General features: G+C 33.2%; 2 protein-coding genes and 1 non-coding gene across 3 annotated transcripts in view; all 3 read left to right on the top strand.

Annotated features, from left to right (window-relative positions):
- Window positions 1-420: 420 nt before the first annotated feature.
- Window positions 421-10340, top strand: LOC123679911. The gene is made up of 10 exons (XM_045617472.1): window positions 421-682; window positions 886-1115; window positions 2562-2828; window positions 5387-5604; window positions 5684-5869; window positions 6051-6323; window positions 6455-6708; window positions 6793-6943; window positions 7812-8126; window positions 9992-10340. Exons 1-10 carry the CDS (start codon window positions 482-484, stop codon window positions 10123-10125), a joined length of 2229 nt encoding a protein of 742 aa, XP_045473428.1. The 5' UTR covers window positions 421-481; the 3' UTR covers window positions 10126-10340.
- Trnal-uaa lies at window positions 8844-8927 on the top strand. The gene has a single exon. It is a non-coding gene; the product is annotated as a tRNA-Leu (tRNA).
- A 249-nt stretch (window positions 10341-10589) lies between the features above and the next one.
- Window positions 10590-16345, top strand: part of LOC123679910 (equilibrative nucleoside transporter 1) — a 53244-nt gene continuing 47488 nt past the window's right edge. The window contains exon 1 of the mRNA XM_045617470.1: window positions 10590-10805. The gene's annotated coding sequence lies outside the window, so the exon portion shown is untranslated. The remainder of the gene's footprint in view (window positions 10806-16345) is intronic.

Genomic DNA, 16345 nt, shown 5'->3' with positions numbered 1-16345 from the left:
TGTTGTGAAATTTGTATTGTTTTTCCTCGAACGAATCTGAAGTTAAAAATATTTCAACCGAAATAGATAACCGTTTGAGTGCTTTTGTTGATATTGTGGGAATCCTTTAAGATTTGTTTAAACTTTGAATTGTTTCAATAATGTTTTTTTTCGATCTCACCTGACAAATCCTTACTTGATATATAAATCAGTTATATATACAATGTATTACCAAATTTTAACTAATACACAATTCATATCGATTCCTAACAGATTTTGTTATAGCTTAAAAAACCTTTGCTTGAGAATAATTGACCTCATTATTTCTTAGTATCGATCAAAATTTCATGGAACATTCGCTGGGATCACTATGACAACGCCTAAACAAATCTCTTAACCTGCATTATGTTTATTTCCAGTTAATGATGATAATATGTACATTCCTCTATAGTGCAAGAGAGGATTGAAATTGAACAGAATATGGAAAGATAATGAAAATAAAATGTCCAGACACGTTGTGACCCTTGCAAAATGGCTTCCTCTGAATATTTGCACAAAAAACGAACTATTCGAAGGATGCGAGGAACTAGAAAATGATGCATCAAATTTGCTACATAGAATAAGCAATCTTTCACAAAATATTCAATTCAAGAGTCATTCCAAAATGATGCAACATTTAATTGAACACGATTTGGATTTTCAAGTTGGTATACCCATCCAAATATATCATTTTGAAGTACTTCTTTATTTGTATCTACTATTAAATATGATTCTGTAGTATCGTTTTATTTCTATTGTAAAAATAATAGGTAAACCTTGAAATAAGAAGTCAACATCCTGCCTGCTATTAATACAAGATTTAGTTTTAGTTTGAATTTATTCAAATTAAATACATGTTTTTTTTAGGAATTAGAAGATATTTGTGATAAAATGGATGTTATTATGAACAAATATAATGATATTATTCCCCAACTAAATGGAAATCAAGAAAGTTTTATACAAGAAAAGATGCATATTTGGAAGAATATATTGTGGAAATTGAAACTTAAGATATGTTATAATATTCAACAAGTGATTATAGAAACTGGACATCTGTTCGTTTATTTTGGTAACAAAATTCTGGAATTGGTAATGAGGTGTGTGATTTTTTCTCAATAACGATCAAAGTTGAGTTCAGATTAAATTCACGTTATCTTCATATTTACAAAAATAATTATGCAACGGTAACGAAAGAATATAGAAGTAGAACTAGTAGTGATAGGACGGCTTAAGAATTTTCATACATTGAAAAATTTAAAAAAGTAGGTTGTATACAGGGTGTTTCATTGGGAAACGGAAATACTTCGCAGGTGCATAGGTGACACCAAGGCGGTTCTGGAGATACCCCATTTATTGGGTCTCACTGTCTTCTCAGCCGAAATACAGGGTGTTTTATGAATTTTGCCCGTTTCTTTCTGAGGCTATATCAAACGAACCACCAGGTATATTTTCTTCATATTTGGCAAATATGTTCCTAATTGAGAGCCCAAACGTATCAAGCAATAACCGCCTTGAAAATTCAGGTCCGTGTTAACAATAAATTATTAATCGTTTGAATCCTCGTAACAACACCCTGTACATCGGAATTTTCAAAATCTGTTTTAATATTCGGAAACTAAACTGAGACGTGTACTTCAAATTTTCGCGCAGATAGTTTTACTGCACAAATTTTCAACGTAAAAGTGAAGTTTTTGAAAACTTGGATACCCGAAAGTAGTTTGAAGTGACTTGTAACAATGAATTATCAAAAATATTGAATCCATAATTATTTCAAGATTACTTTGTAATTCATTTTTACATTGGTTTTCCTTTTTATAGCTGTATACCATTTCAGTTTTTATTTTTGAGTTACTCTCTCAGTCTCTCGTCGTTTCTCATTACTGCACAAATTTTCAACGAAAATGTGAATTTTCCAAGGATTTGCTTTGCTGGAAGTGGTTTAAAGTAACTTTTAGTGATTAATCTATGAGTTTCAAACGATTCAAACGATTAATAATAATTTATTGTTAACCCGGACCTGGATTTTCAAGGCGGTTATTGCTTGATACGTTGAAGCCCTCAATTAGGAACTTATTTGCCAAATATGAAGAAAATATACCGGGTGGTTCGTTCGATATGGCCTCAGAAATAAACGGGCAACATCCATAAAACACCCTGTATCTCGGCTACGAAGAGAGTAAGACCCAATAAATAGGGTACCTCCAGAACCGCCTTGGTGTCATCTATGCACCTGTGAAGTATTTCCGTTTCCCAATGAAACACCCTGTATAATTCAAAGATCATAAAACAAGGAATTAAATTTCAAAAAGTTATTTTTTTGCGAAATTATACGGCTTTTAAGGACGATAATTAATTCTAAAGACCTAGCTTCAATTGAGACGTCTTTGCAATTTTCAAAAATCAATAAATCGGAAACTATTAGGTTGGTTTCCGGCGATTAATGAATTTTTGAGAATTTGAATTTGGAATTCGGAAGATATTCAAGATATTTACGCAGAGAACTAATGAAACTGGACGATAAAAAGTTAATCATCTTTTTTCAGACTTAGCAAAGTTTACAACACACTCTTATCGATAGACCAGAAGTATACAATGAAGGATAATGTCAGTATCTGCAGTAATACATGTCCCAAATTGATGTTTCCACTCAAAAAAATGTCTGTTACCAGGCTGTTACAAGTTCTTGCCATCAACAGGGCGGAAATATGTTGCCACAAATTGATTGATTGCCTTCTAGAAACTTACAAGAATTTCGATTGTTCGGCTGAAGAGGACGACGAGAGCGATAATTCAAGCATTGAAATATACAGGTAGAGAGATGTAGAAACAATTTCAAACACTGTTGTTGTATTTTCAAGAAGATTAGAACTTTTCAGCAAAGAAGTACAGCGAGACGAATTTTTGCTTTTTCCGAAGACGTTGATTATTTTCACTTAGTTTTATAAATACAGGGTGGCCATTTGAAAACGAAACAGACGAGATTACAGACGAAATAAAGTTTTTCGATAGAAATGCTCGGACAGGTCGATTTCTGTTTCGAGGGGGACAACTTAAGATGTAGGTTACGGACGCATAGCGCTTCAACCCTTGCTACTACAACCCTCACCCACAAATTTTGAATAGGGAAGATGGGGTGAGTGATACCTCAATTTAAAGGTATTTTTATACTGATTTCAGCACAGTAATTTTTTTTTTTCATTTTATGCATTAGTTCTCGAAATATTCATGCGTTAGTTAGTTAGGAAGGAAGCCACAGTCATGGTTGTTTTGAAGCTCAAAATGTCGATTTTTCACAAAAAAACACTACAAGTGCCATGAAAACACCACTTCATTTTCAAATACTTAGTTGAGAATATTTCGAGAACTAATGCATAAAATGAAAAAACAATTACTATGCTGAAATCAGTATAAAAATACCTTTCAAATGAGGTATCACTCACCCCATCTTCCCTATTCAAAATTTGGGGGTGAGGGTTGTAGTAGCAAGGGTTGAAGCGCTATGCGTTCGTAACCTACATCTTAAGTTGTCCCCCTCGAAACAGAAATCGACCTGTCCGAGCATTTCTATCGAAAAACTTTATTTCGTCTGTAATCTCGTCTGTTTCGTTTTCAAATGGTCACCCTGTATATAGATAGATATAGATAGAAATATAGATAAATATAGATATCTTTGATATGGCTGTAGCAAGTACCTACAAGGCAAGGTTAATTCATACCATTGACTTTGAGCCATTTGAATTGAGGATAAAAAAGCGCTGGAAAGATATAATCTTCCACATAGATGTTAGGTAAGACGACATAATCGGCCACCTGTTGGGACTTCGAACATTATTTCAGAAAAATATCAAGTATACTATATTTTTGGAATGATAATTTTCAGCTCTATCGAAGTATGCCATTTGAAAACATATTTTCATAGCGATATCTCATGAAATATCAGTTTGCGAAAAATTCAATTAAAGCCATCGAATTCTACATAAACTGTTGCTACAATAATGTTTTTACAGAAATAAACAATTTTCAACAGAAAAAAAATTTACAGCAATGTTTCGAAAATGAACATTCTCGAGAAACACCCTGTAACTATGTAACTGTGATAACTATGGAGTTGCGGTTTTCTTGAACGAGTTTCTCATGAAAATTGTACCTCAGTCACCGACATCAATTTTGGTCAATCTAGTACAGAAATGCGGTTTCCCATTCAAAAGTGTCCAATTTTTGGCCCAACCCTGTACCTGCCCTGAAAATTTCTAGTCTCTGACATATTCAACTCGAGAGTTATCGATACATGACGGCCAATCGGAAGAAAGGAGGGAATTTGGGCAAAATTTATTAGCACAAAAAATAGATTATAGGTACCGGGTTTTTCACCATAATTTGACCCCCCCCTTTAACTTTGTAACTGAGATAGGTACAAAAAAATGTTTCCTACAGAAGTTCCACGAAATCGTTTAGGGTTTTTTAAAATGATTTCAAAAAATGAAATATATATAGAGTGGGCAACATATTGATAGCAACTTCATTTTTTCAAATAGAACACCCTGCATATTTTTTTATATCTAGCTCTTTTTCCCCTGACTTCGAATATATACATATGTTTGGCCTATCTCTCTTATTCTGAGTACCACAGAGTTTCAAATTTTAAGAACCACTTGGCACTTGGCTGCGATAATTCAAAATGCCTTTTTTCGAGTTATCTCGTCGGCACCGATATATAACATACGTTTGTCAGTTATGAAAATATTCATCGAATATGCACTACACAGAAGCGGAAAAATTTGAAATATTTTCACTATGTGAAGAACAATGAAAATAAATCTGCAAGGAGAGAATATATGGAGTTGCATCCAAATCATCGAATTCCAATTTATAGTGAAAAACGTATGTCATATCGTTGCCAACGAGATAACTCAAAAAAAAGCATTTTGAGTTATTGTAGCCTACCACTTCAAAACTGATTTCTGAGCATGTCAGGTGGTTCTTAAAATTTGAAACTCTGTGGTACTCAGAATAAGAGAGATAGACCAAACATATGTTAAATATTCGAAGTCAGGGGAAAAAGAGCTAGTCAAATATAGAAAAATATACAGGGTGTTTCATTTGAAAAAATGAAGTTGCAATCAATATGTTGCCCACTCTGTATATATTTTGTTTTGTGAAATCAGTTTAAGAAACCCTAGTCGATTTCGTGAAAATTTTGTAGAAAAAAATTTTTTGTACCTTTTTTAGAAACAAAGTTAAAGGGGGGATCAAATTATGGTGAAAAACCTGGTACATCTAGTATCTAGCGAACAATGATTCAAAAATAAGTCTAGTGAATGAATAAATCCTCCATCAATATAACAATTTAGTTTTTTTTTATTTCCAGAGCTTTGACTAAACATATGTCACTTCCCGAAAATGACGATGATGATGAAAATAAACATGAAAAGTTAGTGAACCGGTGGAGTGACAATGAATCGTTCCTGAATATGGAAAAACTTTTATCATACGAGGAGAAAAACGTAGAGGATCTACTAGAAACTGCTGCAAATATTGCTCCAGCAATGCTAGGCTCAGAAGCAATCAAAAAGTCAAAAACATCAGGTACCAAACAAGCACTTCACTAAATGTTATCGAAACTGAAAATTTTCTGTCACATAACACATCATTCTAAAATTTTCAGGTACATCCAGAATTAATAAGAAAGCGAAAATTAAGGTCTTAGAGTATTATGAAGAAATTTTGTGGGGTGAAGTAGCAAATTATTTGGAGCATATAGTTTTGTGGTGGGTCCCAAGTCCACTGGCCTTAAGAGTTCCTCATTCAAGTCAACATCTGAGAGATTGGATTCTACAGTTCATACCAACTGGTAAAAAAAGTTAAGATTATTTTTTTAGATCCATTCCATTATCTTTATTTGATATTCAATAAAGCCAAACGTCGATGATCAGGGTAGAAGAGACCTTTGCTAGTCTATCCTCAAGGCAGCAAGAAGCACTGTCTATCCCATGAAGATTCTACATTTTCTTAAGCCTATTCACGTTTTTCAGCTGATATACCTCCAGTGATATCATCTGCACTTACAAGCCTAGCCGATGCCTTAGGAGTCCACGTGACTTCAACATCTTGGGATCAACATTTCAGATTGACCTTGGTAGCTTCTCTAGGGAAAAATAATTTGAGTACTGGTCCATTGATGAAGGATACTCTGGAAGACCTTGTAAATCTGTGCAATCAATGTGAAGCCACACCAGACTGGATTGTTGGTGCGCCCCTTGAAGAACTACCAATAGTTGAACAAATTCCCGTCCTACATAGGTTAGGTAAGTGGATATCTTCTTATATGTATTACATCTCCTTCTGTATCTCCTGTTATATTCGATATTCTAGGAAGAATATGTAGGTAGTCGATATTGATGATATTTCTTTTGTGACTATTGCTCAATATTTCCAGATCATTCTGTCCATACAATCAGGTTGTGGGCCATCAACGAAAGTAAAAAATACGCTCATAGCTGGAATGTTGCAGCATTTTTCAAAATAGTCTGTAAAGACATTGCCGCATGTCTTTCACAGTTGGACATTTTGAAATTGCAAGACCACAGTGCCACTGTTGAAAAGGGTGGTCTTGGAGAACACGTGAGGGTTTGTACTTTGATGAGAGCTAAATTGGTTTCAGAAGTGGCAGAGAATGTTAAAAAGCTGAAGGTGCGTGTATATAAAAAATAAATTCTATTGAACCGAGTTTGCGAAGATCAATTTTCAACTAAGAAGAAATAAATATAATTTCAGCAAACAAGAGCAGAATGTATTGAAACCCTGGCGTCTATCTGTAGAATAATCTGTTTAGCCATCTTAAAAATGATATTTCCTCCTCCATCTTACTGGAAGAATGGAAAGACAGTACCATCGGTATCGAGCAAATATGTGGATAAATATCTTAGTGAGTAGGAGCCATTTCTTAGTCTTGAATACTTATTCACAATAAACACCTACACACCTCATATTTAAACGGAGAGAATCTAATTTATGTAGTAGTTAGAGATACGTACAGGGTGTCCCAAATTCAATGTTCACTGGAAGCATCCCGAGAACTATAAGACTTAGAGAAAAAATCATCAAGCATCCCTGATTTCTTTTTTTGAAATAATACTTAGATTTAAGGCAACATATTATAGATATCTTGATTAGTTCTCGAGTTACAGGGCGTTTCTGAACATTCGCTATATCTTGATTTCTGATCGAAATATTCGAAAAATTCAAAAACTTTATTCAGTAATTTTTATGGTTTATTTGATACTCAATGACCGTTTCAGAGATAAAGAGCAAAGTTGGTGTTTCAAATGGGACACCCTTTAATTTTCAACGCAGTTTTTTTAGCTGCAGAGTTGTCGAAAATTATTCTATTATTGATTTTTCAAAAATGTCATCCGTTTCAAAGATAATTGGTTTTTCTTAATTTTCTTTGGAACTCCTTGTATACAAATATTTATTTCGAGGTTTTATTCATTTTGTGGAAATTTCGAGTTTACGAATACAAATTTGAACGCTCATCGTTTACGTTTATCTTATAAAGTTGAATTTTATACAAGATACGGCTCAAAATAAAATCCCATACACAATGCTCAAAATCCGATAAGAATTGCAGAAGTTATGGTTTTTATCAGGAAATACAAAACGTGATAACAATGCTTACTCTACCTTTGGCAGACATTTAAAACGATACCTACATTTCATTCAAAAAACTGGAACTGTTGAATATAACTTCACTTGAAACAACTTTCCTTAACCTAACCTAACCTGATTTCCAGACAGGATAATGCTTCCTGTTCTGGCTTCTTCGGAAGATCATCTAGTCACAAATATGATACTGAAACTGATTTGTGAATCATGGCTGGATCACATATACATGACCAAGATCAAATTTTCACATGATGGGGCTATACAGCTACTTTTAGACTTTGCCCACATCAAAAATTGGATTGGGAGCTGTGCTATTATCGATAACAAGATGAAGAAGAAGATGATGAAAAACGAAATTCTTCGCAGGTGTGAAGGAGTTGGGAAGCTGTTGCTTAGAAGACCTGGAGAACCCATAAAAATGAACGATAAAAAAAAGGAACAGAGTAAGTGATAACTCGGCATATGAACCCTATGACCAATTATAAATAACATCAAATGCCAAAATATCATATTATGCAGCATATTTACCTACTTCCAATATTAAAATAACTAGGTAGGTATATATGATTACCAATTACCATCAAAAAGTTACATAGCCCATGAATATAATCAAAAGGTAGGTATATGAACGCAAAAAGAAAGATTGACAATTCAAAAGAACAATACAAAATATTAACTAAGAAATTCACTGACCTACACTGTCTTCTCCAGTATTATCTTCTATTGTTCCATTGCTTCTTCAGTATACAGAACACTCCAATTTTCAATCTCTAAAAGATTGTTAAACCGATCAATATTTGTGGCGTTTATTGTTCTCGCACGTTTGAATTTATTATTTTTTGAATTCAGGTTAGTGACCGGGATTTTCAATAACTTTTTCGCAATTATTGTTTAGAATATTTGTGAAAATGTTATCAATGCATTTTCTTGAAGTTTGAAAAAATCCAGGTTTCTGGATCCGCCACTGTATTACGCATGAATTTTAGAATATCTTTGAATGAGTTTTATTTCTTTGAAAAATTCCAAATGCATCGTTAATAATAAACCATAATCATGTTTATAAATATAAATAGGTTAATTTATTCGAGGGCAAACGATTTGTATTCTTGAAATCGTTAAATTACATGTTAAGTGCATGCAATTCCCAACCTTAACAACAAGTCAGGTTGGCCGAGCGGTCTAAGGCGCCAGATTTAAGCTCTGGTTCCCGATTGGGAGCGTGGGTTCGAACCCCACACCTGACAGAACTTTTTTTTTTTTACAATTTCAAATATAAAATGTATCCATTCAATGACAAATTGGATAAAAGAAGTCACATACTATGACAATTATTGCAAAAGATGACTTTTCTTAAAATTACCGAGAGGCTTTTCAATTATTGAATCCTCAACATTGGGATGCAATACAATTTTGAGCGAAAACGTCAAGCTTTGAAACTTTTTCATGCTTTCCATTACCTGAAATCAGAATTTCAGGAATTATTGGAAAAGTTTACCGTTCATATTTTAATTACACCGAAAGTTGAAGCACCTGAGAAATGCGGGGGAACAACGGAATTTCTGTTTTAATATCAGTCAAAAACTTTTGTTCTTGTTGGAACTGGAACTTCATGAAGAAGAATATATATTTGAATATATTTTTTCTTGGTTCAAGCAGGAGAGAAACAATCCTCTGTTTTCCCTTCAATGAACTTTAGAATTTTATTTTTGGTGCATTCATTTGGAGTTAGTCACAATTGGCTGTAATAAGATAACATTATTCATTGTAAAGATATTCTATGAAAGTCATAATAGGTCTAGAATAGTTTGAAATGCCAAATTATTCGCTAAGATGACGATATACAAAGATGAAATTGAAAATTTTTTATGTATAATAATTAAATTATACAGGTATAGGTACCTAAGATAATTCTATGTTATATTTAAAGTAATCCGATATAAGTTTGATTGATTTTTATAAGTCTTACTTTTCAACAATTAATTGCAATACCAAATTAAAACATATATAAGATTTCAAAACAATTCGTTATTTATATATTGTTAAATTCAAAATGAAATATTCAACATATTGTGGATGCGCTTGCTGAATTCTACAAATAATACAATATATATATATAGAAATACACAGTAATCGTTTGTCTTCCATCTAATAATCAAAAGTTATAAAAATATAGGAAATTATTTACTCAATAGTCTTTTGTCCTCTAATTTCAAAAACGAATATGTATTTTTCCACATTGAATCCTGTCGCGCATCCACCATTTAAGTTCAATTGAAATTAGTGCTCAATCATTTATTTTTTTTTTCAGATCCACCAGAAAGCTCAGATTCAGAAAAAAATGTAATGATGCCACCAGAAATGTATGTTCCAAACCAAGAGCAGTGGTTAGAATTGAGAGCAATGAAGAAAAACATATTTTTGCCGAAACTATGTTGCGAATGATTATCCGATTCATTATCTTCCTACTATTGTCAATTATGTTCTCCTCGATGTTCTCAGAGTTGATATTATCAATCACTGTTTAATTTAAATCTCATTGAATTATTCCTTAAGCACATTGTTACTTAAAAATATCAATTATATATAGTTTAAACTACAATACATTATTACATTAATTAATAATACGTTAAACCTAATAAAATGAACCATATTCTATTGAATTCCTCCAACATTTATGTGTTTTATTTATGGTGAGCTATTACGATCAAGAACAATTATTCTATGCCTACGAGGCAGCGTTGCCGTCGCATCCTTTAATCCCTTAGTGAGGGACATATTTCAAATACCATTCGTTCGAATCGATAACCGGCTGTGCCTCTTCTTGTGATTACAATTCTCATAATTTTGGAAATACCGTAGGATCATGTGAATTTTCACCTGTCCTCGAATTGGAAATAATAAATCTGCTTCATTCAGCGTGAAATGTTCGATTTTTCCGATATGTAGGTGGAGTAACCCATCTGACAACGCTGTTAGAAATATATTAGTATCCCGCAATATGGCAGTTCAGTTGCACGGAGTGTGTCGTTTATAATTGGCGGTTTTTGTGAATGATGGTTTGTGACTGACAGACAACTTACTCCTCGATTCTGAGCACGTGTTTCGCTGTTCCGATATTGGCAGTAAGTGAACGTTTGTTTATTGCTAGAATGCGTACGAATTGAACCGTTGTATTGGGTTATTTTATTCTGATTGTAAAAGTTGTACTACAGAAAGGGCAAATGAATATTTCGGTATTACTTCGTTACCATAATTGCGATTCAAAAATATTTTCTTCATTATTGTTATTGCTGAATTGCGTACTGTATTCTTAATAATAATAACTATAAACATCTAATGATTCTAAGTAAGATATTCCTTTTAAGAATATTATTAGGAACGCGAAAGCTAGTAATTTTAGTATTGGCAATTTAATTTTTTTGTTTACTTCTCTATCATGCGCAAATTTTTTCGTTGATACTGAAAGTTTCAACCAAGTATTCTTAATGAAAATTTTCAACTTCTAATAAATAACAATTACATATCTTGAATTCATTCATTATTTAGAAAACGTAATTACCTATTGTTTCGCTAAAATTTGAGGTTTTCACATAGATAATAAGGAACACCATGAAAGGATAAATATCTATAAGGATAAACCTTCTTCGCGGTTAATTTTTTATCGCAATTTTCAGTCTTATTCATTTCCGTATTGGTGAATTGCAATGACTCCCTGAGGTTTACATATATCAAATATAAGACTACTGAATTTATTGGATAAAGAGAAAAATTTGAGAATTTGTTGAGTAAATGGGTACCTATTAAACATAATTACAGAATTGCGTTCGGTTCATGAAACAAAAATAACTAACATTTTCTGTATCAAATAGACACTATTTGTGAACGCTTCGACATATTTATATGCCTTTGAAATATTCAAAATGTTATTTTTCTGAATGAGGCGTACTGTTCAACATTACCCAAATACAAAACTTATAGTTGCTTCAAATAGAAACATGAATAATTAAAAATTTCATTACCTAAAAGTTGTGTTATTCATTTGCTGAATGAACAATAGGTATTTGCTTTATGCAGAAACTATAATTTATTGTGTCTTGAAAACCTAGATAATCTTAAAAAAAATTTGGATGACAAAATCCGAATGATGTCTTCCCTCTCATGAATTCTTTTACGCTAAGTCAATTCCACCATATAAATTGGAAATTTAATGTATAAATTTCAACAAGAACAACTAGCATTTTCCTAGAAGTATATACTAATTGAAATTTTTGAAAATTAGGAAAACTGAATATAGCTTTAGTTTATTAATACCAATAATATCATGAGAATACTTTGAGGTAAATCCCCTGTAGTGTTTACAATATATGTTCGCAAAGTGAAAAAACAAAATCTAATAAAAAATCTCTATAACACATAATTGAGTCGGTGATAGGTACCATAATTAATTCTGAGATAATTGTAGGGGAAATATAATATTTATCCGCTTCCTTCAAATTTGACTACCCTCTTTTCCTTTTTCTTCCCCTTACTGCTGGTTTTCTGTTAAATAACGAGAAAATCTGAATACAGTAAAATCCCTTCAGGGCTCGATTCGACACGTCTTTTATTTGCAAAGGTTCTTTGGGGAAGCAGCTTCATCTTTCAACGAATATTCAAATACCCAAAGTTCTCTGATGAGTACCTAGAGAAATCTTAAAATGGAAACAGGAACTCTGCTAAATTTGCATGAAGTTTGATCCTCTCTTCTAATCCCTATATTCTTGAAGAAAATCTTAACTTGTTTGAAAAAATTACCCGTAGAACAAAGTTTATTCCGAAATGCGAATCGAATATTCAGGGTTTCAGAAGAAGTATCAATGATCACTTCGTCCGGTTTTTAAATTGATTGTTTGGAAAATAATTCTACCATTACACATTAACATCAAAGGGATTCTTTCAGAGAGAGATGATCTATTTCAAATTTACTTTTTTGATTTTTAGTCTACTATTCACGGAATCGATCCTAAAAGTGATCTTATTAGAAATGAAACCCACAGAATTCTATGATACATAGTAATTTTTAAGGACTGTCATTTTAATTTTTCTAAGGTAATAAAAATCGGAAATAAGAAGTACTTTCACCCAGGTATATAGATTTCTTTCAAAATCAGTGGTTTCATTTATTGAATTTTCATAAAAAAAGAGGTGAAAAGAACAGTCTATTGAAAACATTATATTGAATTGAAATGTACCTACACTCTTTCATATTTTTTGATGATTTTGCTGTTGCTTCGCAGTGTTTTGATATTGTGTTATTAAACATAATTCCAATTCAAAAACAATCCTTGAAATTTCAATTAGTTGTTCTGTAGCATATAACGACTCAGAAATCGATTAGATATCATAAAAATTCATAATAATTTTGAGTTAAATATTCCAGAACCTTGAATCTTGGGATATTATATTGAATGAGAACCACAGAGAAAGGGAGCTTATCAGTAAAAACACAATTTTTATGAAAAATTCAACTTTAAGGGCCAGTTGCACCAATTGCCAAAACACTGATTAAAATTTAAACATTGATTTTTTTTAATTTTTTAATCAATGTTAAGGCAAATGGTGCATCGGCCATATCATATCTAGATCCAGACTCTATGCTCCGAAAATTTGGTACGCACCTTTTGAATCTTTGTACCAACCAGAAAAAAAGGGGTATGGCATTGGTGGTGCCATCACATATATTCATCAAATAATTCATTCGTCACCATAATCATTTATTTTTTTGGAAATTTATGATTCAGTAATAGAATATCGCGCCAAATAATACGTACAAATGATACATACTCATAATGTTAATGGAACTGTTGGTATTGCCAAATTTCATTTCAAGAATGATTCTGCACATGTTGAGATTGAGAAGTTGACTCAGAGTTTCCATCTTATTTAATCAAATATTCGTGAATTCTTGAAACAACTGCCCCAAGATCTAGACATAGACACTAAGGGGAATGGTACTGTGTTATGACTATATTTTAGTAGATAAGTGCACTAGAAATTCTGTTTTGGATACCTTCGTCCGAGATGTTACTATGTTACGATGTAGATATTTCTTGTTCATCAAAAAATATCTATGTTGTTCTGTGTCGTATAAGTAGGTTTTTAGTCGTTTTTACTATAAAGGTACAAATACCTGCTAGTTTGACCTGAGGCCAATTTAAAGGTACAAGCGACCAACGCTTTTATATACCTTTAGCACTTGGTACCTGCAAATTGACAGTCTATCCTAACTAGCAGGTATACCTTCATGATTTATAGATATTAATATATAATAGTCAGTATGCATCTTATTAACCAGAGAATAAGTACTGTTTGACGATTCTGGATCTTGCCCTGTCATCAGTACCCTTTATCTGGAGAAGCTGAATTTGTTATGATTGAAATTGAATATATCCATACCAAATTTCATTAAATTCGTATAAGAATTCTAGAAGAGCTGTGCAGACACAGAGAGACATACACGTACCAAAGTTGTTCAGGATGATCTAGAGTGCATTTTGCTGGAGTACATTTGTTGATAGGAGACTAATTCCTATTTTCATCTCAAGGGTGATCACAATGCTTTCATTACCTTCGGTAGACTCAAAAGCGATACCGATATGTAACATAAATATATATTTTAGTAATAGTCCATCGGTTGAGTTATTGATAATATGTATAAACAAATAAATAAATGGTCTACTTCACTATATATTTAATTTATGCACTATGCATTTCGGCAAGGTAACTTGCCATCATTAGGTGCTCGAGGCAGTTGTTAAGACGTCTCATCAACTGCCATACAGAACACAAATACTCATTATAAAGGGTGTTTTTTTTAGAGCTATAGAACTTTAAATTGCAATAAAACAACGATGGATTATTCGATTGACATGAATTTCATTTATCCGCAAGATAATCTTGTGGCATTACATTTTAAATATGATTTCTGGCATATGACCGCCACGGTTGGCTTGGATGTAGTCCAATCTGGACGCCCAATTTTTGATGACTTTTTCCAACATTTGTGGCCGTATATCGGCAATAACACGGTGAATGTTGTCTTCCAAATGGACATGGGTTTGTGGCTTATCCGCATAGACCAATGACTTTACACGTAGTAGAAAGTAGTCTAGCGGTGTTAAATCCCAAGATCTTGGAGGCCAATTCACAGGTCCAAAACGTGAAATTAGGCGGTCACCAAACGTCTTTCAATAAATCGATTGTGGCACGAGCTTTGTGACATGTTGCGCCGTCTTGTTGGCACTACAGCTCCTGGACATCATGGTTGTTCAATTCAGGAATGAAAAAGTTAGTAATCATGGCTCTATACCGATCACCATTGACTGTAACGTTCTGGCCATCATCGTTTTTGAAGAAGTACGGACCAATGATTCCATCAGCCCATAAAGCGCACCAAACAGTCTGTTTTTCTGGATGTAACGGTGTTTCGACATACACTTGAGGATTAGCTTCACTCCAAATGCGGCAGTTTTGTTTGTTGACGTAGCCATTCAACCAGAAGTGCGCTTCATCGCTAAACAAAATAAAATGGATGTAGTGCGCGATACGTATTCCGCACAGAACCATTATATTCGAAATAAATTGCACTATTTGCAAGCGTTGTTCAGGCTATTCATGATGAATTGCCAAACCAAACTGAGAATAAATCACTTGACAGCTGTTGCATCGGTCGCCATCTTGAATAGTAATGCCAACTTAAAGTTATATACCTCGAAAAAAACACCCTATAAAATAGAGATATAAATTAAGATCGAATCTACTGGAAATCTAGTAGATCAACGGAGCAATATAAGCTGAGCTATTAACGCGTACGCAAATGCGTAAGCGTTAATAGTGAATAGGGAAAGACATATCTCTTGTCTCTCTAGTTCACTCATTAAGGGCACTTTTCCTTAATCCGATATGCGAGCATGTTTGCTGCACATAAACCTGTGTGCTTTTGATCGCCCGAATTCATAAACAAGTTCCACCAGGTCTCGGGGTGTTTGTGTAACAGACCACCTCAGGTGGAATTTTCAATCCATCTCCTGTCAAAGGATGTTAACCTCGAAGTGCCCGTTTACGATTGGGTTCTTCGCCCGATAACAGAAAGGACCTAAATCCCCTTGGGAAATGTGGGGAGCCGTCCGCATATTATGCTTCGTATAAGGGTTGGAACTGCAAAAATGCGCTTGTCGCGTTCGGTATAACCCTAGTTATGTGTCCTCGCAATTCTGGTTCGGAACGTTTTCAATTCGTCAAACGGGCACGTAACGTACAAATGGTGAATAAGCTGTTTGACAGTATGAAATATATTGTCCTTTTTATTTACACCCTTTTACATACATTTGAGGAAGATATACGATAACTCCTTCAATTTCAATCCAATATAAGGTAAACAAACTAATTCAAAGAACTGAAATCACAATTTGGCAATAAAAATCAACATCGCCATTAATTGGAAAAATGAACAGCTTTGAAACTAACTAATAAAGAATTTATAGAAAAGAACATCATTAAGATAAAATCAATCCTCGAAAAAATGACTATCTCACCAAATTCATAAAGAAAATTCGCAACGAAGAAAAACCTGATGACCACAGACCACAAGAAGAAAAGGAAAACAACAAATATTTCAAAATAG

This window comes from Harmonia axyridis, chromosome 5 (genome assembly GCF_914767665.1).
Source record: "Harmonia axyridis chromosome 5, icHarAxyr1.1, whole genome shotgun sequence".
Taxonomy (NCBI): domain Eukaryota; kingdom Metazoa; phylum Arthropoda; class Insecta; order Coleoptera; family Coccinellidae; genus Harmonia; species Harmonia axyridis.
The sequence above is the reverse complement of the archived record's forward strand: the minus strand, read 5'-3'. Positions and strand labels throughout refer to the sequence as shown.